Source organism: Zophobas morio, unplaced genomic scaffold (genome assembly GCF_036711695.1).
Source record: "Zophobas morio isolate AGI-343-1 ecotype UQ-CSIRO unplaced genomic scaffold, CSIRO_AGI_Zmor_V1 ptg000020l, whole genome shotgun sequence".
NCBI classification, from domain to species: Eukaryota; Metazoa; Arthropoda; class Insecta; order Coleoptera; family Tenebrionidae; genus Zophobas; species Zophobas morio.
The window spans coordinates 4,663,558-4,688,353 of NW_026972125.1; the positions used below are offsets into that span (position 1 = coordinate 4,663,558).

A 24,796-nucleotide genomic window follows, 5' to 3' on the forward strand; every position below is an offset into this window, starting at 1 on the left:
TTTTCAGTTTTTCGATTTCTCGATTCATCCTTTTTTAATTTTAAATTTTTCAATTTTTTACTATTCTATTTTTCAATTTTGGTCGATTTCGAGCTCTCCATTATCCGATTTTTTGATGTTCGAATTTTTTTAATTATCTTTTTTTAAATTTTTAGATTTTTCGGCTTTTCTATTTTTCAGTTTTTCAATTTTCCTATTTTCAATTTTCCGTTTAGTCAATTTTTCGATATTTCAGTATTGGGATTTTTCGATTTTGCAATTCTTTAATTTTTCTCCTATTTTTCAATTTTTTGATTTTCAGTTTAGGGATTTTTCAACATCTCGAATTTTCAATTTTTCGATTTTTTGATTTTTGAATTCTTCGATTTTTGAATTTTGGATTTGTAACTTTTTCGATTTTTTGATGTCTCAGTTCCCCTATTTTTTAATTTTTCGATATTTCAATTCTTCAATTTTTATAATTTTTAGATTTTTCGATTATTCTGTTCTTCGATGTTTCTATTTTTCAATTTTTCGAATTTTTAAGTTTTTGGGTTTTTCAATTTTTCAGTTTTAAAATTTCTCAATTTTTCAATATTTCAATGTTTAGATTTTTTATTGCACAATTTTTGGATTTTTCGAGTTTTTAATTTTTCGATTTTTCAATTCTAGCCGATTCCGATTTCTTAATTTTTCAATTTCTCGACTTTCCATCACTCGATTTCTCAATCTTTTGATGTATCTATTTTTTTATTTCTCTTTTTTCTTCAGTATCTGAATTCTTCAAATTTTCGATTTCTAGAATTCTTCAGTTTTTTGAGTCAGTTTTTTGATTCCTCAATTTCTGAATTAATCGATTTTTTGATTTTGCTATTTCTCGATTTCTCGACTTTTCAATGTTCAGATTTTTCAGTTTTTCAATTCTTCCATCATTGGATTTTTCAATTTTTCGACTTTGTAAATTTTCAGTTTTTCTATTTTGGGTTTTCAATTTTTCGATTCTTCAAGTTCTCTATTAACCGATTTTTTGATTTTGCTATTTCTCGATTTCTCGACTTTTCAATATTTCGAGTTAAAACGTAAAGATTGAAGAATTGAAAAACCGGAAAATCGAAAAGTCGAAATATCGAAACTGAAAAAACCTTGAGAAATCGAAAAATTGAAAGCTCAAAAAATTGAAAAATTAAAACATCCAGAAATCGAAAGATGAAAAGATCGAGAAATCGAGAAATTGAAGAAAATGTGGAAAATAACAAAACCAAAAAAAATCGTTAAACGGAAAAATTGAAAAATTGGAAAATTGAATCATCAAATAATCGAAACGTCGAAATCTCGATGAACCGAGAAATCAAAAAATTGTAAAACTGAAGAACGAAGAATTTAAAAACCAAAAACATTGAAAAACCGAAAAGTCAAACTGAAAATTGAAATACCGAAAAATATAAAACCGAGAAATCGCAAAAACCAACACACCTGAAAATCAACACATTAAAAAATTGAAAAACCTAAAATTTAAAAATTCGAAAAATTGAAAAATAGAAAAATCGAAAAATAAAAATATTGCAAACGGAAAAATAGAAAAATCGAGAAATCGAAAAATCGAAAAACCGTTTAATCGAGAGATTGAAAATTCGAAAAACCGAAAATTTAGAAATGCCAAACATTAGAAAAGTAAAAAATCGAAATATTGAAGAATCTAAAATTTAAGAATCGAAAAATTGGTTTAGGATGATTTGAGGGATCCCTTGTGTCTGGTTTTTGAGTAGTTTGAAAGAAAATTCCAAAATTGAAACGTGGAAAAATTGAAAAATGGAAAAACTGAAAAACTGGGAAATCTAAAAGTCGATAAATCAAAACTTCAATAATGATGTTTTCAGTTCTTCAGTTTTTGACGTTTCTAAATTTTTGTCTTAATTTCTCGATTAATCGATTTTTAATTTTTCCATTTCTCGATTTCTCGAATTCTCAATGTTTCGATTTTTCAGTTTATAAAATTTTCAAATTTTCCCTTTTGGGATTTTTCGATTTTTCAGTTCTTCTTTTCAAGTTTTCTCCCGTTTTTAATTTTTCTATTTTTCGAGTTTTCAGTTTTTCGATTTTTCGATTTATCCTTTTTTTATTTTAAATTTTTCAATTTTTTACTATTGTATTTTTCAATTTTGGTCGATTTCGAGCTCTCCATTCTCCGATTTTTTTTTTTTCAATTTTTAGATTTTCGGCTTTTCTATTTTACACTTTTTCAATTTCCCTATTTTCAATTTTCCGTTTACTAAATTTTTCGATATTTCAGTAAAGGGATTTTTCGATTTTTTAATTCTTTAATTTTTCTCCTATTTTTCAATTTTTCGATTTTCAGTTTAGGGATTTTTCAATATCTCGAATCTACAATTTTTCGATTTTTTGATTTTTGAATTCTTCGATTTTTGAATTTTGGATTTGTAACTTTTTCGATTTTTTGATGTCTCAGTTCCCCTATTTTTTAATTTTTCGATATTTCAATTCTTCAATTTTTATAATTTTTAGATTTTTCGATTATTCTGTTCTTCGATGTTTCTATTTTTCAATTTTTCGAATTTTTAAGTTTTTGGGTTTTTCAATTTTTCAGTTTTAAAATTTCTCAATTTTTCAATATTTCAATGTTTAGATTTTTTATTGCACAATTTTTGGATTTTTCGAGTTTTTAATTTTTCGATTTTTCAATTCTAGCCGATTCCGATTTCTTAATTTTTCAATTTCTCGACTTTCCATCACTCGATTTCTCAATCTTTTGATGTATCTATTTTTTTATTTCTCTTTTTTCTTCAGTATCTGAATTCTTCAAATTTTCGATTTCTAGAATTTTTCAGTTTTTTGACTCAATTTTTTGATTCCTCAATTTCTGAGTTAATCAATTCTGAGCAATTGGAAAATTAAAGAACCGAATTATACAAAAATCCTAAAACTTAAATACAGAAAAATCGAAAAATTAAAAATTAGAAGAAAAATTGAAGAATCGAAAAATTGAAAAATCCCAAAACTGAAAAATCGGGAAATTCGAAAATCAATAACTTGAAAAATCTAAAAATTGAAGAATTCAAGAACTGAACAAATCGAAAAAAGGAAAAATCAAGAAACAGAAAAATCGAGAAATCGACAAATTAAAACATCCAACAATTGAAAAATTAAAACATCAAGATATCGAAAGATGAAAAGATCGAAAAATCGAGTCATTGAAGAAACGGTGGAAAATTACAAAATAAAAAAATTGAAAAACGGAAAATTGAAAAATTGGGAATTTGAACAATCAAATAATCGAAACGTCGAAATCTCGATAAACTGAGAGACCGAAAAATTGGAAAAATGAAAAACAAAGAACTTGAAAACAAAAAAAATTGAAAAATCGAAAAGTCAAATATTTTAAAAACGGAAAATTGAAATACCTAAAAATATAAAACCGAGAAATCAAGAATGGACGCATCTGAAAAGCAACACATTAAAAAATTGAAAAACCTAAAAATTAAAAATTCTAAAAATTGAAAAATAGAAAAATAGAGGCTGAAAAATCGACAAATCGAAAAATAAAAATATCAAAAAACGGAAGGATCGAAAAATTTATACACTTAAAATTGAAAAATAAAAAATTTTAAAAATGTAATAAAAACTGAAAAATCGAAAAATTCAGAAATCAAAAAATTGAAAAGTCGAGAAATCGGAAAATTAAAGAACCAAATTATTCAAAAATCCTAAAACTTAAATATAATAAAATCGAAAAATTAAAAAATCGAAGAAAAATTGAAGAATCGATTAATTGAAAAATCCCAAAACTGAAACCTCAAAATATTGAAAAATCGAAAAACTATAAAATCGGGAAATTGAAAAGTCAATAACTTAAAAAATCTAAAAAGTGGAGAATTGAAAACTGAACAGATAGAAAGTGGAGAAATCGAAAAAAGGAAAAATCAAGAAACAGAAAAATCGAAAAGTCAAAAAGTCGAAAAATCGATTAATCTAGAAATTGAAAATTCTAATAATAATCGAAAATTTGGAAATGCCAAAAATTAGAAAATTGCAAATCGAAATATTGAAGAATCGAAAATTGAAGAATCGAAAAATTTATTTGAGAATTCTAAAACTGAAAAACAAAGAATTTAAAAACCAAAAAAATTGAGAAATCGAAGTCAAAAATTTTAAAAACGGAAAATTGAAATACCTATGAACAAGGCATTAAAAAATTGGAAAACCTAAAATTTAAAAATACAAAACATTGAAAAATAGAAACTGAAAAATCTCGAGGACCGCTTGGGCTTTTTCTTGAAGTATGTATTTTGAAAGAATCTCGGGGACCATTTGTATCTAATTTTTGAAGTATCTAGTTTGCGAGAGTCTTAGCAACCACATTTTGTTTTCTTTTTGGCAGTAGTTTGAAAGAATCGTGGGGTACCTTCTCTTGTTTGTAAAATAATTCGAAAAAATTTCAAAGACCCCTTGGGTTCTTTTCTTGAACTATGTAATTTGAAAGAAACTTGAAGATCTTTTGTGTCCTTTTTTTGAAGTACCTAATTTGAGAAAATCTCAGACACACCTTCTGTTTGGTTTTAAAGTAGTTTGCAAGAATCTCGAAGACCTCTTTTGTTTTGCTTTTGAAGTAGTTTGAAAGAATTTGAAAGATTATATTTGTTTTATTTTTGAAGTAGATTGAAAGAAACTCTAGGACCTCTTGTATTTTGTTTGAATCTTTCATAAACAAATCTATGACATAATAAAACATGTTTGTGTGTTTTGAATGTTATTTATAACCTCACTATCTCGTTAAGAAGAATTCCCCAACATTTTTATCATCTTCGTTTACAAACAAACGATAACCAGTTGACTTAAAACTGCAACAAACAGAACTTAGTGGCAGTACGACTTATCAACAGAGAACATGCGTTTAGTACTATCGTTCGGACTTCTCGTCCTAACAAAATTTTCCCATGGAGACTACAACCAAGAGGTAAGTCAATCTTTTTCACCCCTTTCACGCAAACGTCACTTCTAGTTCGTCGTCGTTTCCACCACACCATCCACTTCAAACCACGTAGTACCCGAAATCGAAAAACTTCAAAACTACATCCGCGAAAACAACAAACGCTTAGAAAAACTAGAATCCCGTTTGGAAAAAATCTACAACACGTTGTCAAAAGGTAGCCTTGCCACACAACCAAAATCTCCTAAAACGTTTCCAAGCGACTGCAAAGACGTTCAAGAACGAGGTCACAAAGCCTCTAATTTTTACTACGTTAAACCTCCTCTAGCTCCTGGTAGCATTTTAGTTTTCTGCGACATGGACACAAAGGATGGTGGTTGGATTTCCATTTTATACAGATTTAACGGCTCCCAGAAATTCGACCTTAAATGGAACGACTATAAGCACGGGTTTGGAAACATAGCAGGCGAATTTTGGCTGGGTTTGGACAACATTCATCACCTGACAGGTAGTACTTGGAAACGCCGGTACTTTTTAGCGTGACTTATTGGTATTTAGGGCACGAAATGAACGAACTACTGGTGGAACTAACCGACTGGGAGTCGAAAAAGGTCTACGCTCACTACGATTCGTTTAGTGTTGGGGGTGAAGACGAAGGGTACCTTTTGAAGCTTGTGGCGGGGTACAGTGGTGACGCGGGAGACTCCTTGAGTTACCATGGTGGTATGAAATTTAGTACTGTGGACAAAGATCAGGATATTTGGAGTCGTGGGAGTTGCGCTGCGGCTAAAGGTGCTGGATGGTGGTACCGCGATTGTAGCGAATCGCTCCTTACTGGTAAATATTTGAAAAAGGATGACCCAGCGGTGAATAGTGCTGTCGGGATTTACTGGTTCACGTTTCACGGGCATGGATACAGCTTTAAAGAAGCGAAAATGATGGTTAGGCCACGGACTAGTACCAATGGGGTACCCTAGGCGTCTAAAAATGTTGTTTTAATTCATGTGTGTAAATAAATGTTGCACCAAGTGATACTTTTGGTTGTTTTTTAATTGACGAATTGAAAAAGGTCAAAAATCTAAAAATCGAGAAATGGGAAAATTAAAAAATTGAAAATTTCGAAACGGCTAAGGTTAAACACTTCAAAAATCGAAAAATTGATGAGAAAAACAATTGACAAACCGTAAAACTGAAACAATTTAGAAATTTAAAAAATGAAAAATCGAAAAGTAGAAAAATTGAGGAATCAAAAATTTGAAAAATCTTGTAGTTAAAACATTGAGAAATTGATAAATTGAAACATTTAGAAGCTGAGGAACCGAAAAATTGAGAAAACGAAAAATTTAAAAGTTAGTAAATTGAAAAATTGAAAAAAAGAGAAATCTAGAAGTCGAGAAACCGGGAAATTGAAAAATTTGGGAATTAAAAAATTGAAAAATCGTGTGGTCAAAGAATTGAGAAATCGAAAAATTGAAAACTCCAAGAGGCGAGAAACCGAAAAATTGAGAAAACAACAAATCTAAAGTTACTAAATTGAAACACTGAAAAATAGAAAAATCGAGAAGTTGAGATATCATTTATGTCCTATGTGGGCTATTTGCCCGTTGGATGACAAATAAACTATTTATTTTTTTATTTATTTATTTATTTATATCCAAAAAATTTTAAATCGAAAAGTCGAAAAATTGGGGAACCAAAAAATTGGAAAATCGGTTGGTCGAAAAATCGAGAAATCGAAAAATCAAAAAATTGAAATGTGGAAAATCTAAAAATCGAAAAATTGACGAATTGAAAAAGGTCAAAAATCTAAAAATCGAGAAATGGGAAAATTAAAAAAATTAAAATTTCGAAACCGCTAAGGTTAGACATTTCAAAAATCGAAAAATTGAAGAGAAAAACAATTGACAAACCGTAAAACTGAAACATCGGAAAATTTAGAAATTTAAAAAATGAAAAATCGAAAAGTAGAAAAATTGAGGAATCAAAAATTTGAAAAATCTTTTAGTTAAAACATTGAGAAATTGATAAATTGAAAAATTTAGAAGCTGAGGAACCGAAAAATTGAGAAAACGAAAAATTTAAAAGTTAGTAAATTGAAAAATTGAAAAAAAGAGAAATCTAGAAGTCGAGAAACCGGGAAATTGAAAAATTTGGGAATTAAAAAATTGAAAAATCGTGTGGTCAAAGAATTGAGAAATCGAAAAATTGAAAACTCCAAGAGGCGAGAAACCGAAAAATTGAGAAAACAAAAAATCTAAAGTTACTAAATTGAAACACTGAAAAATAGAAAAATCGAGAAGTTGAGATATCCATTATGTCCTATGTGGGCGATTTGCCCGTTGGATGATCAATAAACTATTTATTTATTTATTTATTTATTTATTTATTTATTTATTTATTTATTTATATCCAAAAAATTTAAAATCGAAAAGTCGAAAAATTGAGGAACCAAAAAATTGGAAAATCGGTTGGTCGAAAAATCGAGAAATCGAAAAATCAAAAAATTGAAATGTGGAAAATCTAAAAATCGAAAAATTGACGAATTGAAAAAGGTCAAAAATCTAAAAATCGAGAAATGGGAAAATTAAAAAATTGAAAATTTCGAAACGGCTAAGGTTAAACATTTCAAAAATCGAAAAATTTAAGAGAAAAACAATTGACAAACCGTAAAACTGAAACATCGGAAAATTTAGAAATTTAAAAAATGAAAAATCGAAAAGTAGAAAAATTGAGGAATAAAAAATTTGAAAAATCTTGTAGTTAAAACATTGAGAAATTGATAAATTGAAAAATTTAGAAGCTGAGGAACCGAAAAATTGAGAAAACGAAAAATTTAAAGTTAGTAAATTGAAAAATTGAAAAAAAGAGAAATCTAGAAGTCGAGAAACCGGGAAATTGAAAAATTTGGGAATTAAAAATTGAAAAATCGTGTGGTCAAAGAATTGAGAAATCGAAAAATTGAAAACTCCAAGAGGCGAGAAACCGAAAAATTGAGAAAACGACAAATCTAAAGTTACTAAATTGAAACACTGAAAAATAGAAAAATCGAGAAGTTGAGATATCCATTATGTCCTATGTGGGCGATTTGCCCGTTGGATGATCAATAAACTATTTATTTATTTATTTATTTATTTATATCCAAAAAATTTAAAATCGAAAAGTCGAAAAATTGAGGAACCAAAAAATTGGAAAATCGGTTGGTCGAAAAATCGAGAAATCGAAAAATCAAAAAATTGAAATGTGGAAAATCTAAAAATCGAAAAATTGACGAATTGAAAAAGGTCAAAAATCTAAAAATCGAGAAATGGGAAAATTAAAAAATTGAAAATTTCGAAACGGCTAAGGTTAAACATTTCAAAAATCGAAAAATTGATGAGAAAAACAATTGACAAACCGTAAAACTGAAACATAGGAAAATTTAGAAATTTAAAAAATGAAAAATCGAAAAGAAGAAAAATTGAGGAATCAAAAATTTGAAAAATCTTGTAGTTAAAACATTGAGAAATTGATAAATTGAAAAATTTAGAAGCTGAGGAACCGAAAAATTGAGAAAACGAAAAATTTAAAAGTTAGTAAATTGAAAAATTGAAAAAAAGAGAAATCTAGAAGTCGAGAAATCGGGAAATTGAAAAATTTGGGAATTACAAAATTGAAAAATCGTGTGGTCAAAGAATTGAGAAATCGAAAAATTGAAAACTCCAAGAGGCGAGAAACCGAAAAATTGAGAAAACAACAAATCTAAAGTTACTAAATTGAAACACTGAAAAATAGAAAAATCGAGAAGTTGAGATATCCATTATGTCCTACGTGGGCGATTTGCCCGTTGGATGATCAATAAACTATTTATTTATTTATTTATTTATTTATTTATGTCCAAAAAATTTAAAATCGAAAAGTCGAAAAATTGGGGAACCAAAAAATTGGAAAATCGGTTGGTCGAAAAATCGAGAAATCGAAAAATCAAAAAATTGAAATGTGGAAAATCTAAAAATCGAAAAATTGACGAATTGAAAAAGGTCAAAAATCTAAAAATCGAGAAATGGGAAAATTAAAAAATTGAAAATTTCGAAACGGCTAAGGTTAAGCATTTCAAAAATCGAAAAATTGATGAGAAAAACAATTGACAAACCGTAAAACTGAAACATCGGAAAATTTAGAAATTTAAAAAATGAAAAATCGAAAAGTAGAAAAATTTAGGAATCAAAAATTTGAAAAATCTTGTAGTTAAAACACTGAGAAATTGATAAATTGAAAAATTTAGAAGCTGAGGAACCGAAAAATTGAGAAAACGAAAAATTTAAAAGTTAGTAAATTGAAAAATTGAAAAAAAGAGAAATCTAGAAGTCGAGAGACCGGGAAATTGAAAAATTTGGGAATTCAAAAATTGAAAAATCGTGTGGTCAAAGAATTGAGAAATCGAAAAAATGAGAAAACAACAAATCTAAAGTTACTAAATTGAAACACTGAAAAATAGAAAAATCGATAAATTGAGATATCCATTATGTCCTATGTGGGCGATTTGCCCGTTGGATGATCAATAAACTATTTATTTATTTATTTATTTATTTATTTATTTATTTATTTATTTATATCCAAAAAATTTAAAATCGAAAAGTCGAAAAATTGGGGAACCAAAAAATTGGAAAATCGGTTGGTCGAAAAATCGAGAATTCGAAAAATCAAAAAATTGAAATGTGGAAAATCTAAAAATCGAAAAATTGACGAATTGAAAAAGGTCAAAAATGTAAAAATCGAGAAATGGGAAAATTAAAAAATTGAAAATTTCGAAACGGCTAAGGTTAAACATTTCAAAAATCGAAAAATTGAAGAGAAAAACAATTGACAAACCGTAAAATTGAAACATCGGAAAATTTAGAAATTTAAAAAATGAAAAATCGAAAAGTAGAAAAATTTAGGAACCAAAAATTTGAAAAATCTTGTAGCTAAAACATTGAAAAATTGATAAATTGAAAAATTTAGAAGCAGAGGAACCGAAAAATTGAGAAAACGAAAAATTTAAAAGTTAGTAAATTGAAAAATTGAAAAAAAGAGAAATCTAGAAGTCGAGAAACCGGAAAATTGAAAAATTTGGGAATTCAAAAATTGAAAAATCGTGTGGTCAAAGAATTGAGAAATCGAAAAATTGAAAACTCCAAGAGGCGAGAAACCGAAAAATTGAGAAAACAACAAATCTAAAGTTACTAAATTGAAACACTGAAAAATAGAAAAATCGAGAAGTTGAGATATCCATTATGTCCTATGTGGGCGATTTGCCGTTGGATGATCAATAAACTATTTATTTATTTATTTATTTATTTATTTATTTATTTATATCCAAAAAATTTAAAATCGAAAAGCCGAAAAATTGAGGAACCAAAAAATTGGAAAATCGGTTGGTCGAAAAATAGATAAATCGAAAAATCAAAAAATTGAAATGTGGAAAATCTAAAAATCGAAAAATTGACGAATTGAAAAAGGTCAAAAATCTAAAAATCGAGAAATGGGAAAATTAAAAAATTGAAAATTTCGAAACGGCTAAGGTTAAACATTTTAAAAATCGAAAAATTGAAGAGAAAAACAATTGACAAACCGTAAAACTGAAACATCGGAAAATTTAGAAATTTAAAACGAAAAATCGGAAGTCGAAAACTTGAAGGATCGAGAAACTGAAGAAGAATTGCAAAAATGAAAAATTCCAATACTGAAATATCGAAAAGTTGATTCGAAAAATTGAAACATCGTAATATCAGTAATAGATAATTTGAGAAATAAAAAAAAATTTCAAAATCGAAAAACTGAAAAACTAATTAAGAAAAAAAAATCGAAAATTTGAAAAATCGAAAAATGTAATAATCGGAATGTCGAAAAATATTTGAAATCGATAAACTGCGATGTCGCAGTCAGAAATCGTAAATTAAAAAACGTAAAATCGAAAAACGTGTTATTTAAAAAGTCGGATAAAACGGAAAAATCAAAAATTTTTAAATTCTGAATTTAAAAAATAGAAATATCGCAGAATTGAGATATTGAAAAATTAAAAAATCTAAAATCGATAAATCGAAAAATTGTAAAATCGAAAAATTGAAAAATGGGAAAAAAATCCAAAAGTGTAACACCGAAAAACTGAGAGTTTCAAAAATTGAAAAATCAAGAAATCGAAGTCAAAAAATCGAAAAATTGATAAATTAAAAAAATGAAAAATCTAAACATTGAAAAGAAATCGAGAAATAAAAAAACCGAGGATTTAGAAATGTCAGATATTATTAAAAAATTGAAAAATCGAAAAATTTAAAAAGCGAAAAATTGGAGGAAAAAAAATTGTAAAATCGTAAAACTTAAACATCAGAAAATTAATAAATCGATAATTAAAAAATCGGAAAATCGGAAATTTGAAGAATTGAGAAACTGAAGAAGAATTGTAAAACTGAAAAATTCTAACTCTGAAACATCGAAAAGTTGACTAACCGAAAAATAAAAAAAAAATCAAATATCGAGAAATTTATAAATCGAAAAATTAAAACTTTTAAAAATTGAACAAATTGAAAAATCCAGAAAATGAAATATTGAAAAATTAAGAAATCTAAAATTTGAAAAATCGGTAAATGTAAAAATAGTCGAAAAATAGAAAATCAATAAAACTGAAAAATCAAAAATTTACTAGTTCTAAACTTGAGAAATAGAAATATCGCAAAACTAAAGTATTGAAAAATTCAAAAACCAAAAATCGAATTTGAAATTGAGAAATATCAAAAATCGAAAACTTCGAGAAATCAAAACATCAAAAGTCGAAACATTGACTAATCCTGAGAAATATTGAAAATTCCGAAAACTGACATCGAAAAATTGAAACGAAACATTGAAAAATTGAAAAATCGAGAAACTTAAAAATTGAGAAATTGAAGTCGAAAAGTCGGAAAGTCGAAAAATTTTAAAAATCGAAAAACCGAGATGTCAAGAAACCAAAACATCAAAAAAATTGTGAAATCGAAAAATGTCAAATTTAAAAAGCCCAAAAATTGAAAACCTGAGAAATCGAGAAATCGAAAATTCGAAAAGTCGAAAAATCGTGTAATCGAGAAATCGGGAATTCGAAAAATCCAAATTTTTAAAAAATGGAAAAATTGAAGAATTGAAAAAAATTGAAAATAGCGATATTGAAAAATCTCAAAACCGAAATGAGAAAATAAAAAAAAATCGAAAAAATTGGGAAATATTGAGCAATCAAATAATCGTAAGTCGAAAACTCTATAAACTGAGATATCGAAAAATTGTAAAACTGAAAAACAAAGAATTTAAAAATCAAAAAGATTGAAAAATTGAAAAGTCAAAAATTTTAAAAACGGAAAATTGAAGTACCTAAAAATATAAAACCGAGAAATCGAAAATTCGACTCATCGGAAAGCAACACGACGAAAAATTGAAAAACCTAAAAATTAAAAATTTGAAAAATTGAAAAATAGAAAAATAGAGACTGAAAAATCGATAAATCGAAAAATAAAAATATTGAAAAACGGAAGGATAGAAAAATTACAAAATCGAGAATTCGATACATCAAAAAGTCGAAAAATGTATGCACTTAAAATTGAAAAATCAAAATTTTAAAAATGTAATAAAAACTGAGAAATCGAGAAATTCAGAATTCAAAAAATCGAAAAGTCGGGAAATCGGAAAATTAAAGAACCAAATTATTCAAAGTATTGAAAAATTCAAAAACCAAAAATCGAATTTGAAATTGAGAAATATCAAAAATCGAAAACTTCGAGAAATCAAAACATCAAAAGTCGAAACATTGACTAATCCTGAGAAATATTGAAAATTCCGAAAACTGACATCGAAAAATTGAAACGAAACATTGAAAAATTGAAAAATCGAGAAACTTAAAAATTGAGAAATTGAAGTCGAAAAGTCGGAAAGTCGAAAAATTTTAAAAATCGAAAAACCGAGATGTCAAGAAACCAAAACATCAAAAAAATTGTGAAATCGAAAAATGTCAAATTTAAAAAGCCCAAAAATTGAAAACCTGAGAAATCGAGAAATCGAAAATTCGAAAAGTCGAAAAATCGTGTAATCGAGAAATCGGGAATTCGAAAAATCCAAATTTTTAAAAAATGGAAAAATTGAAGAATTGAAAAAAATTGAAAATAGCGATATTGAAAAATCTCAAAACCGAAATGAGAAAATAAAAAAAAATCGAAAAAATTGGGAAATATTGAGCAATCAAATAATCGTAAGTCGAAAACTCTATAAACTGAGATATCGAAAAATTGTAAAACTGAAAAACAAAGAATTTAAAAATCAAAAAGATTGAAAAATTGAAAAGTCAAAAATTTTAAAAACGGAAAATTGAAGTACCTAAAAATATAAAACCGAGAAATCGAAAATTCGACTCATCGGAAAGCAACACGAAGAAAAATTGAAAAACCTAAAAATTAAAAATTTGAAAAATTGAAAAATAGAAAAATAGAGACTGAAAAATCGATAAATCGAAAAATAAAAATATTGAAAAACGGAAGGATAGAAAAATTACAAAATCGAGAATTCGATACATCAAAAAGTCGAAAAATGTATGCACTTAAAATTGAAAAATCAAAATTTTAAAAATGTAATAAAAACTGAGAAATCGAGAAATTCAGAATTCAAAAAATCGAAAAGTCGGGAAATCGGAAAATTAAAGAACCAAATTATTCAAAGTATTGAAAAATTCAAAAACCAAAAATCGAATTTGAAATTGAGAAATATCAAAAATCGAAAACTTCGAGAAATCAAAACATCAAAAGTCGAAACATTGACTAATCCTGCGAAATATTGAAAATTCCGAAAACTGACATCGAAAAATTGAAAGGAAACATTGAAAAATTGAAAAATCGAGAAACTAAAAAATTGAGAAATTGAAGTCGAAAAGTCGGAAAGTCGAAAAATTTTAAAAATCGAAAAACCGAGATGTCAAGAAACCAAAACATCAAAAAAATTGTGAAATCGAAAAATGTCAAATTTAAAAAGCCCAAAAATTGAAAACCTGAGAAATCGAGAAATCGAAAATTCGAGAAGTCGAAAAATCGTGTAATCGGGAAATCGGGAATTCGAAAAATCCAAATTTTTAAAAAATGGAAAAATTGAAGAATTGAAAAAAATTAAAAACAGCGATATTGAAAAATCTCAAAACCGAAATGACGAAAAATTGGGAAATTGAAAAACCGAAACAACGAAAAATTGGAATATCAAAAAATTGAGAAATAGAAATACGCGAAAATCGAAAAATCGGAAAATTAAAAACTCAACAATTAAAAAAAGATGGATCGAGAAATAAAAAAAATGGTAAATAGAAAAATTAAGAAATTGAAAAAATCCAAAAGTGATACATCGGAAAATCGGGAATTTCAAAAATTGAAAAATCGGAATATCAATAAATCCACAATTAGAGAAATTCAACAAATTGAAAAATGAAAAAATTGAAAAACTGATAAATAAAAAACAAACGAAAAATCGAGAAATTCATAAATCGAAAAATTAAAAATTTAAAAAATCGAACAAATTGAAAAATCCAGAAAATGAAAAGTTTCCAAAATTGAATGGTGACAAATTAAGAAACCGAAAATTTGAAAAGTCGGTAAATGTAAAAATAGTCGAAAAATAGAAAATCAATAAAACTAATAATCAAAAATTTGAAAATTCTAAAAGTAAAAAATAGAAATTTCGCAAAACTAAAATATTGAAAAATTCAAAAACCAAAACATAAAAATCGAAAAATTGAAAACGAGAAATATCAAAAACCGAAAAATTGAGAAATTCCAAAAATCAAAATATCAAAAAATCGAAAGGTTAATAAATCTAAAATTTCAAAATCGAAAAACTGAAAAATCCTGAGAAATATTGAAAAATCTGAACACTGACATCGAAAAATTGAAAAGCCGAAGAAAAATTGAAAAATGAAGAATCGAAAAAATCTGAAAATAGAGAAATTGAAAAATTCCTAAACTGAAATGACGAAAAATTGGGAAATTGAAAAACCGCGACAACGAAAAATTGGAAAATCAAAAAATTGGGAAATAGAAATAGACGAGAATCGAAAAATCGGAAAATTAAAAATTTAAAATTTAAATAAAAAAAATCGCTAGCTCGAAAAATCAAAAAATTGAAACATGGTAAAAAATGTAAAATTGAGAAATTGAAAAAATCCGAAACTGAAACATCGAAAAATTGAGAATTTTAAAAATTGAGAAATCGAAAAATTGAAAACTCCAAGAGGCGAGAAACCGAAAAATTGAGAAAACAACAAATCTAAAGTTACTAAATTGAAACACTGAAAAATAGAAAAATCGAGAAGTTGAGATATCCATTATGTCCTATGTGGGCGATTTGCCCGTTGGATGATCAATAAACTATTTATTTATTTATTTATTTATTTATTTATTTATATCCAAAAAATTTAAAATCGAAAAGTCGAAAAATTGGGGAACCAAAAAATTGGAAAATCGGTTGGTCGAAAAATCGAGAAATCGAAAAATCAAAAAATTGAAATGTGGAAAATCTCAAAATCGAAAAATTGACGAATTGAAAAAGGTCAAAAATCTAAAAATCGAGAAATGGGAAAATTAAAAAATTGAAAATTTCGAAACGGCTAAGGTTAAACATTTCAAAAATCGAAAAATTGAAGAGAAAAACAATTGACAAACCGTAAAACTGAAACATCGGAAAATTTAGAAATTTAAAAAATGAAAAATCGAAAAGTAGAAAAATTGAGGAATCAAAAATTTGAAAAATCTTTTAGTTAAAACATTGACAAATTGATAAATTGAAAAATTTAGATGCTGAGGAACCGAAAAATTGAGAAAACGAAAAATTTAAGAGTTAGTAAATTGAAAAATTGAAAAAAAGAGAAATCTAGAAGTCGAGAAACCGGGAAATTGAAAAATTTGGGAATTAAAAAATTGAAAAATCGTGTGGTCAAAGAATTGAGAAAAATCGAAAAATTGAAAACTCCAAGAGGCGAGAAACCGAAAAAATGAGAAAACAACAAATCTAAAGTTACTAAATTGAAACACTGAAAAATAGAAAAATCGAGAAGTTGAGATATCCATTATGTCCTATGTGGGCGATTTGCCCGTTGGATGATCAATAAACTATTTATTTATTTATTTATTTATTTATTTATATCCAAAAAATTTAAAATCGAAAAGTCGAAAAATTGAGGAACCAAAAAATTGGAAAATCGGTTGGTCGAAAAATCGAGAAATCGAAAAATCAAAAAATTGAAATGTGGAAAATCTAAAAATCGAAAAATTGACGAATTGAAAAAGGTCAAAAATCTAAAAATCGAGAAATGGGAAAATTAAAAAATTGAAAATTTCGAAACGGCTAAGGTTAAACATTTCAAAAATCGAAAAATTGAAGAGAAAAACAATTGACAAACCGTAAAACTGAGACATCGGAAAATTTAGAAATTTAAAACGAAAAATCGGAAGTCGAAAACTTGAAGGATCGAGAAACTGAAGAAGAATTGTAAAATTGAAAAATTCCTATACTGAAATATCGAAAAGTTGATTCGAAAAATTGAAACATCGGAATATCAGTAATAGATAATTTGAGAAATCAAAAAATTTTCAAAATCGAAAAACTGAAAAACTAGTAAATCAAAAAGAAAAAATTTTAAAACACCGAACAATTGAAAAATCCAGAAATGGAAAAGTTCCCAGAATTAAAATTTTGAAAAATTAAGAAATCGAAAATTTGAAAAATCGAAAAATGTAATAATCGGAATGTCGAAAAATTTTTGAAATCGATAAACTGCGATGTCGCAATCAGAAATCGTAAATTAAAAAACGTAAAATCGAAAAACGTGTTATTTAAAAAGTCGAAAAATAGAAAAGCAATAGAACGGAAAAATCAAAAATTTTTTAATTCTAAAATTAAAAAATAGAAATATCGCAGAATTGAGATATTGAAAAATTAAAAAATCTAAAATCGATAAATCGAAAAATTGTAAAATCGAAAAATTGAAAAATGGGAAAAAAATCCAAAAGTGTAACACCGAAAAACTGGGAGTTTCAAAAATTGAAAAAACAAGAAATCGAAGTCAAAAAATCGAAAAATTGATGAATTAAAAAAATGAAAAATCTAAACATTGAAAAGAAATCGAGAAATAAAAAAACCGAGGATTTAAAAATGTCAGATATTATTAAAAAATTGAAAAATCGAAAAAATTAAAAAACGAAAAATTGGAGGAAAAAAAATTGTAAAGTCGTAAAACTGAAACATCAGAAAATTAATAAATCGATAATTAAAAAATCAGATAATCGGAAATTTGAAGAATTGAGAAACTGAAGAAGAATTGTAAAACTGAAAAATTCTAACTCTGAAACGTCGAAAAGTTGACTAACCGAAAAATAAAAAAAAATCAAATATCGAGAAATTTATAAATCGAAAAATTAAAAATTTTAAAAATTGAACAAATTGAAAAATCCAGAAAATGAAAATTTTCCAAAATTGAAATATTGAAAAATTAAGAAATCTAAAATTTGAAAAATCGGTAAATGTAAAAATAGTCGAAAAATAGAAAATCAATAAAACTGAAAAATCAAAAAATTACTAGTTCTAAACTTGAGAAATAGAAATATCGCAGAACTAAAGTATTGAAAAATTCAAAAACCAAAAATCGAATTTGAAATTGAGAAATATCAAAAATCGAAAACTTCGAGAAATCAAAACATCAAAAGTCGAAACATTGACTAATCCTGAGAAATATTGAAAATTCCGAAAACTGACATCGAAAAATTGAAACGAAACATTGAAAAATTGAAAAATCGAGAAACTAAAAAATTGAGAAATTGAAGTCGAAAAGTCGGAAAGTCGAAAAATTTTAAAAATCGAAAAACCGAGACGTCAAGAAACCAAAACACCAAAAAAATTGTGAAATCGAAAAATGTCAAATTTAAAAAGCCCAAAAATTGAAAACCTGAGAATTCGAGAAATCGAAAATTCGAGAAGTCGAAAAATCGTGTAATCGAGAAATCGGGAATTCGAAAAATCCAAATTTTTAAAAAATTGAAAAATTGAAGAATTGAAAAAAATTGAAAATAGCGATATTGAAAAATCTCAAAACCGAAATGACGAAAAATTGGGAAATTGAAAAACCGAAACAACGAAAAATTGGAATATCAAAAAATTGAGAAATAGAAATACGCGAAAATCGAAAAATCGGAAAATTAAAAACTCAACAATTAAAAAAAAGATGGATCGAGAAATAAAAAAAATGGTAAATAGAAAAATTAAGAAATTGAAAAAATCCAAAAGCGAAACATCGGAAAATCGGGAATTTCAAAAATTGAAAAATCGGAATATCAATAAATCCACAATTAGAGAAATCCAACAAATTGAAAAATGAAAAAATTGAAAAACTGGTAAATAAAAAACAAATGAAAAATCGAGAAATTTATAAATCGAAAAATTAAAAATTTAAAAAATCGAACAAATTGAAAAATCCAGAAAATGAAAAGTTTCCAAAATTGAATGGTGACAAATTAAGAAATCGAAAATTTGAAAAGTCGGTAAATGTAAAAATAGTCGTAAAATAGAAAATCAATAAAACAAATAATCAAAAATTTGAAAATTCTAAAAGTAAAAAATAGAAATTTCGCAAAACTAAAATATTGAAAAATTCAAAAACCAAACTATAAAAATCGAAAAATTGAAAACGAGAAATATCAAAAGCCGAAAAATTGAGAAATTCCAAAAATCAAAATATCAAAAAATCGAAAGGTTAATAAATCTAAAATTTCAAAATCGAAAAACTGAAAAATCCTGAAACCGAAGCATCTAAAAATCGAGAAATCGAGAAATCGAGAAATAGAAAAATCCAAAATTTAAAAAATGGAAAAATGAAGAATCGAAAAAATCTGAAAATAGAGAAATTGAAAAACCGTGACAACGAAAAATTCGAAAATCAAAAAATTGGGAAATAGAAATAGACGAGAATCGAAAAATCGGAAAATTAAAAATTTAAAATTTAAATAAAAAAAATCGATAGCTCGAAAAATCAAAAAATTGAAACATGGTAAAAATGTAAAATTGTGAATTTCAAAAAGTAGAAATCGAAAAATCGAAAATTTATAAATTGAAAAATTGATGACTTGAAAAACTGACAAAAATAAAGAAGTCTTTCGTCGAAGAGTGATAACCCTTTGGCCAAGTGTTATCAAACGAGAGTGATATTTGCCAGTACTTTGTAACGAACCCAATGTCTTCACACGCTCTTTTCACTCTACTTCTTCTGATCGGATTCTCTCGATCCGAAAAAATTAACCCATCTCTTCTAGATTTTACCATTGTTTCCACCACCACTAGTCCCCAACCAGACAATAACCAACTGAAGACATTCGACGATAGCGTTCCCAAAAACTGTAAGGAAGTTCAAAAGACGGGCTACAACATCTCCGGTATCTACTTCGTTCAACCCAAATCAGCCCCTGAACCTTTTTTGGTACTATGCGACATGCACACCAGAGGAGGTGGATGGGCCACCATCCTCAACAGGTTTAATGGTACCCAAAACTTCTATTTACCTTTTTCGGACTACGAACGGGGATTTGGAGGGCTGCGCAACGAATTTTGGTTGGGTTTAGACAAGATTCACTACTTAACCGGTACTCACTTAAATTTTATCAATTGTGACTTAACTATCTTGTTTTAGGGCACCAAATTAACCAACTTCTTGTAGAGTTGGTCGACTGGGACTCACAAAAGGTGTTTGGGCTTTATGACTCCTTCGTGGTTGGGGGTAAGAGTGACGACTACGTTGTCAAAGTGTTGGAAGGGTACAGTGGTACCGCTGGGAACTCTCTGGTTAATGAAGTTGATATGAAGTTCAGTACCGGAGACAACGATAATGATTTGTGGAGCGGTGGGAATTGTGCTTCGTTTTTCCAGGCTGGCTGGTGGTACCGGAGTTGCAAGAACGCCCATCCCACTGGGAAATATTTGGGGAGGAATTTTTCGGAAGAGGACGCTTATCACGGGATGAACTGGAAGACCTTTCGTGGAGAAAAATATAGTCTGAAAGAAATAAGAATGATGGTTAGACCACGAACATAAAAGTGTTTTTTATATTAATAAATCACTATTGACAATAAGTTAATCAATCAATCAAATTTCTTGTATCTTGTCAGCACTGATAAATTTTATCTGTATTATTTATAAAATAGTTTCTCTTAAATTTTATCAGCTTCATTGTTTTTCCCAGATAACTATTCGTAGAACACCTCAAAAATTCTGCCTGAAATCTGTACCAAGATGTGTAATAGTTTATTAGTACTAAAATATCTAGTAATCGCGTTCGCTTATTTCCATCTTGCTTCACCAAAGGTAGTAAGTACCGAGTACCTAAAAAATTGCAACGAAGTTCTTAAGAATGGTACCACCGAGTCTGGCTTTTACTACATCCAACCACAAGACTACCCAGACCCTTTTCTGGTTTACTGCAACATGGACAGCTCCGGAGGCGGCTGGACAACCATACTTAACAGAGTTGATGGGTCTCAACCCTTCAACCAGGACTGGAAGACTTACAAGTTCGGTTTTGGCAACCTGGCTGGAGAGTTTTGGCTGGGTTTGGAGAAAATACATTATTTAACGAGTACGTTTTACCTAAATCCGTCACAACAAAACAATTTATTTTTTTCCAGAGTACGAAATACACGAACTTCTGTTTGAACTAGTTGATTGGGACGATGTAGAAGCAGATGCGCACTATGATTACTTCAGTATTGGAAATGAAGACGAAGGTTACGATTTGAAACTACTGGCGGGGTTTAGTGGGGCGGCTGGTGACTGTTTTAGCGATTTGGCAGGAATGAAGTTTAGTACGGAAGATGTAGATAATGATGCTGTTAGTACTAGCGATTGTGCTTATTATGCCAATGGGGGATGGTGGTTCAAGGATTGCAAGAGCGGAAATCCGACTGGGTCGTACTACCATGGTGGTAATAGTTCTGGGAGCGAGTCAGCTCTGTACTGGGATACGTTCCATCCGGATCACTACAGTCTTAAGGAACTTAGAATGATGATCAGACCAAAAGAGTAGAATATTGTTCATTGACTTAAATAAAATATTCAGAAAGTTTTGTTTTTCTTTAATTTGACTCATTGATAAAACGTGCCACTGTTTATTGGTTTTTCCAATATTTTCGATGTCAGTAAATCTGGTGTACAAGCTGCCACTACAGATATTTCCCTACTACAATGTTTGCCCATTGGAATTTGTAGTTTCACCTAGTGTTGTCCAAATATCGTAAAATTCAAACCCTAAAACCTCTAAAACTTATAAATAGAAAAACTGAAAAATCGACAACAAACATCTGAATTCGATAAATCGACAAATAAAAAAAAATGAAAAATTTTAAAAAAGGAAAATTAAAACATGGAAAAGTTGAAAAAAATTGAGAAATCGAAGTATAAAAATGTCGAAAATTTGAAAAATGTAAAGCTTAACGAAAAATTGAAAATCCAAAAAGTAAAAACTGCAAACTGAAAAATTTAAAAATTGGAAAATCGTCGAATTGAATTGAATTGAACTGAATAAATAAAAAATTAAAAATCAGGAAAATGAAAAATAAAAATCGGGGAGTTGCAAAATTTAGGGGACGAAAACTTGAAAAAGGGAAAAATTAAAAATTGAGAAACTGAAAAATCGAAAAATGAAAAACTGTAATATCGAAAAATTGCAAAATTAAAAAATTACAACTCGAAAAATTGAAAAATTTTGAAGTCAAGAAACTGTAAAATTGAAAAATTAAAAATAAAAAAACGAAAAAGTATATAATGAAAACTTGAAAATTGTCAAAAGTGAAAATCAAACATGAAAATTTGAAGAAACGAAAATTTGAAAAATCGAAAGATTAAAAATTGAAAAACTTAAAATTCGAAAAAGTGAAAAATAAAAAAAAGAAATATGTATTGTAAAATCAAAATATTGAAAATAAAAGAAATTGAAAAATTGGAAGACTGGAAATCCAAAAACTGCAAATTGAAACATTTTAAACGAGGAAAATCATGGGACTGAAAAATCAAAGCCAGAAAATTTGAAAAATCGGATAACTGAAAAATCAAAAAATCGAAAAATTGGAAAATTGAAAAACCGAGAAATCCAAAAATCGAAACATCCAGAAATAGAAAAAAATGAGAAATTGAACAATTAAAACATCCAAACATCTGAATTGGATAAATCGAGAAATAAAATAAAATTGAAAAATTTTATTATAGAAAAATTAAAACATCGAAAAGTTGAAAAAAAATTGAGAAATCGAAGTATAAAATTGTCGAAAATTTGAAATATCTAAAGTTTAATGAAACATTGAAAATCTAAAAAGTAAAAAGGGGTGGAAACCCAAAAACTGCAAACTGAAAATTTAAAAATTGGAAAATCGACGAATTGGAATCGATTGGTCCGAAAATTTGAAAAACTGAATAAATGAAAAATAAAAAATCAGGAAAATGCAAAATAAAAATCGGGGAGTTGAAAAATTTAGGGAACGAAAAATTGAAAAGGGAAACATTAAAAATCGAGAATGTGAAAAATGGAAAAATGAGAAATTGTAAAATTGTCGACAAACTGTAAAATTGAAAAATCATAAATAAAAAAACGAAAAAGTATATAATGAAAACTTGAAACATGTCAAAAGTGTATATTTAATAAAGGAAAAATTGTAAAATTGAAAGAAACAACAAAAAATAAAAGGAATCAAAAAATGGAAAATTGTGATATAAAATCGAAAAAGTGAAAATTAAAAAATCGGGAAAATGAAAAATAAAAATCGGAAACAAAAAATTGGAAAAGAGAAAAATGAAAAATTGAGAAACTGAAAAATCTGAAAATGAAAATCTGTAATTTTGAAAAATTGCCAAATTGAAAAACTGATGCAAACCGAAAAATTAAAGGAACGAAAAATTGAAAATTTTGGAAGTCGGGAAATTGTAAAATTGAAAAATCAAAAATAAAAAAAGAAAAATCACACATTGAAAAGTAAAAATCGGTAACATGAAAAAATGTGAAAACGAAAAATTGAGAAACTGAAAATTCGAAAAATTGAAGAAACGAAAAATTGAAAAATCGAAAGAAACAACAAGGAATTGAAGAAATGAAAATTTGTGACATAAAACCGAGAAAATAACGATTAAAAAAATCGGGAAAATGAAAAATAAAAATTGAGAACTCGGAAATCTGAGGAAACAAGAAATTGAAAATATCGAAAAATGAGAAACTGTAAAATCGAAAAATTGCAAAATTAAAAAATTACAACTCGAAAAATTGAAAAATTTTGAAGTCAAGAAACTGTAAAATTGAAAAATCAAAAATAAGAAAACCAAAAAGTGTAAGTATAATAAAAACTTGAAAAATGTAAAAAGTGAAAATCAAACTCTAAAATTTGCAGAAACATTTGAAAAAAACCTGAAAATTTGAAAAAATGAATAAACGAAAACTTGTAGAATCGAAAGAAACAACAAAAAATAAAGGAAATGAAAAAACGAAAAATTGTGATATAAAATCAAAAAGTAAAATCAAAAAATCGGGAAAATGAAAAATAAAAATCGGAAACAAATAATTGGAAAAGGGAAAAATGTATTAAAAACTGAGAATGTGAAAAAAATGTCATCAGAATTGAGATAGGGTGGGTGGGCGGGGCTTATATTTTATCATTTGTTCTTAATATGCATAGCCATCTTTTCACAACATGAAACTTAGAACATGATTAAACTGGTACATTTTTTCAAGGAAATATGAATAGCCCACCCACCCGCCCTATCGCAATTGTGATGATTATTTTTATTCACGTGAAGCAAGGAGGCGGAGCTTAACTGCAAAATACTTAAGTATTTCTTTACAATACGATACTCAATAACACGTTATTAAGTTCTCATAGGGAAATAAGGATTTTGCAGTTAAGCTCCGCCTTCTTGGCTCACGACAATCAAAAAGTCATCAGAATTGAGATAGGGCGGGTGGGTGGGGCTTATATTATGTCTTTTGTTCTTAATATCCATAGCCATCGTTTCACAACATGAAACTTAGAACATGATTAAACTGGTACATTTTTAGAAGGAAATATGTATAGCCCACCCACCCGCCCTATCGCACTTGTGATGATTATTTTTATTCACCGTTAACCAAGGGGGCGGAGCTTAACTGCAAAATACTTAAGTATTTCTTTACAATACGATACTCAAAAACACGTTATTAAGTTCTCATAGGGAAATAAGGATTTTGCAGTTAAGCTCCGCCTTCTTGGCTCACGACAATAAAATAGTCATCACAATTGCGATAGGGTGGGTGGGCAGGCAATTCATATTTCCTTGCAAAAATGTACCAGTTCAACCATGTTCTAAGTTTCCTGTTGTGAAAAGATGGCTATGGATATTAAAAACAAAAGACATAATATAAGCCCCGCCCACCCGCCCTATCTCAATTCTGATGATTTTTTTTCGTTGTAGGCCGAGCGGTGGAGCTTAATTTCAAACTCCATACTTCCTTGGAAAAATGTACCGTTTTGATCATGTTTTAAGTTTCTTGTTGTGAAAAGATGGCTATGTATATTAGGAAAACAAAAGGCACAATATATACCCCGCCCACCCACCCTATCTCAATTCTGACGATTTTTTTTATTCATCGTGAGCCAAGAAGGCGGAGCTTAACTGCAAAATCCTTATTTCTTTAAGAGAAATTAAAAACGTGTTTTTGAATTTCGTGTTGTAAAGAAATACTTAAGTATTTTGTAGTTAAGCTCCGCCCTCTTGGTTAACGGTGAATAAAAATAATTATCACAATTGCGAAAGGGTGGGTGGGCGGGCAATTCATATTTCGTTGCAAAAAATGTACCAGTTTAA

The 24,796-nt window shown here is 27.7% G+C and overlaps 3 protein-coding genes across 3 annotated transcripts; all 3 read left to right on the forward strand.

The window, feature by feature from the left end:
* Nucleotides 1-4,841: 4,841 nt before the first annotated feature.
* Nucleotides 4,842-5,958, forward strand: LOC135131354 (microfibril-associated glycoprotein 4-like). The gene is made up of 3 exons (XM_064059030.1): nucleotides 4,842-4,951; nucleotides 4,997-5,432; nucleotides 5,483-5,958. Exons 1-3 carry the CDS (start codon nucleotides 4,883-4,885, stop codon nucleotides 5,899-5,901), a joined length of 924 nt encoding a protein of 307 aa, XP_063915100.1. The 5' UTR covers nucleotides 4,842-4,882; the 3' UTR covers nucleotides 5,902-5,958.
* A 13,190-nt stretch (nucleotides 5,959-19,148) lies between these two features.
* LOC135131342 (ficolin-1-like) lies at nucleotides 19,149-20,107 on the forward strand. The gene is made up of 2 exons (XM_064059019.1): nucleotides 19,149-19,563; nucleotides 19,611-20,107. The coding sequence occupies exons 1-2, from the start codon at nucleotides 19,158-19,160 to the stop codon at nucleotides 20,009-20,011; spliced, it is 807 nt and encodes a 268-aa protein (XP_063915089.1). The 5' UTR covers nucleotides 19,149-19,157; the 3' UTR covers nucleotides 20,012-20,107.
* A 12-nt stretch (nucleotides 20,108-20,119) lies between these two features.
* On the forward strand, nucleotides 20,120-21,039 carry LOC135131343 (angiopoietin-1-like). The gene is made up of 2 exons (XM_064059020.1): nucleotides 20,120-20,552; nucleotides 20,602-21,039. The coding sequence occupies exons 1-2, from the start codon at nucleotides 20,210-20,212 to the stop codon at nucleotides 20,997-20,999; spliced, it is 741 nt and encodes a 246-aa protein (XP_063915090.1). The 5' UTR covers nucleotides 20,120-20,209; the 3' UTR covers nucleotides 21,000-21,039.
* The last annotated feature ends 3,757 nt before the right edge of the window (nucleotides 21,040-24,796 follow it).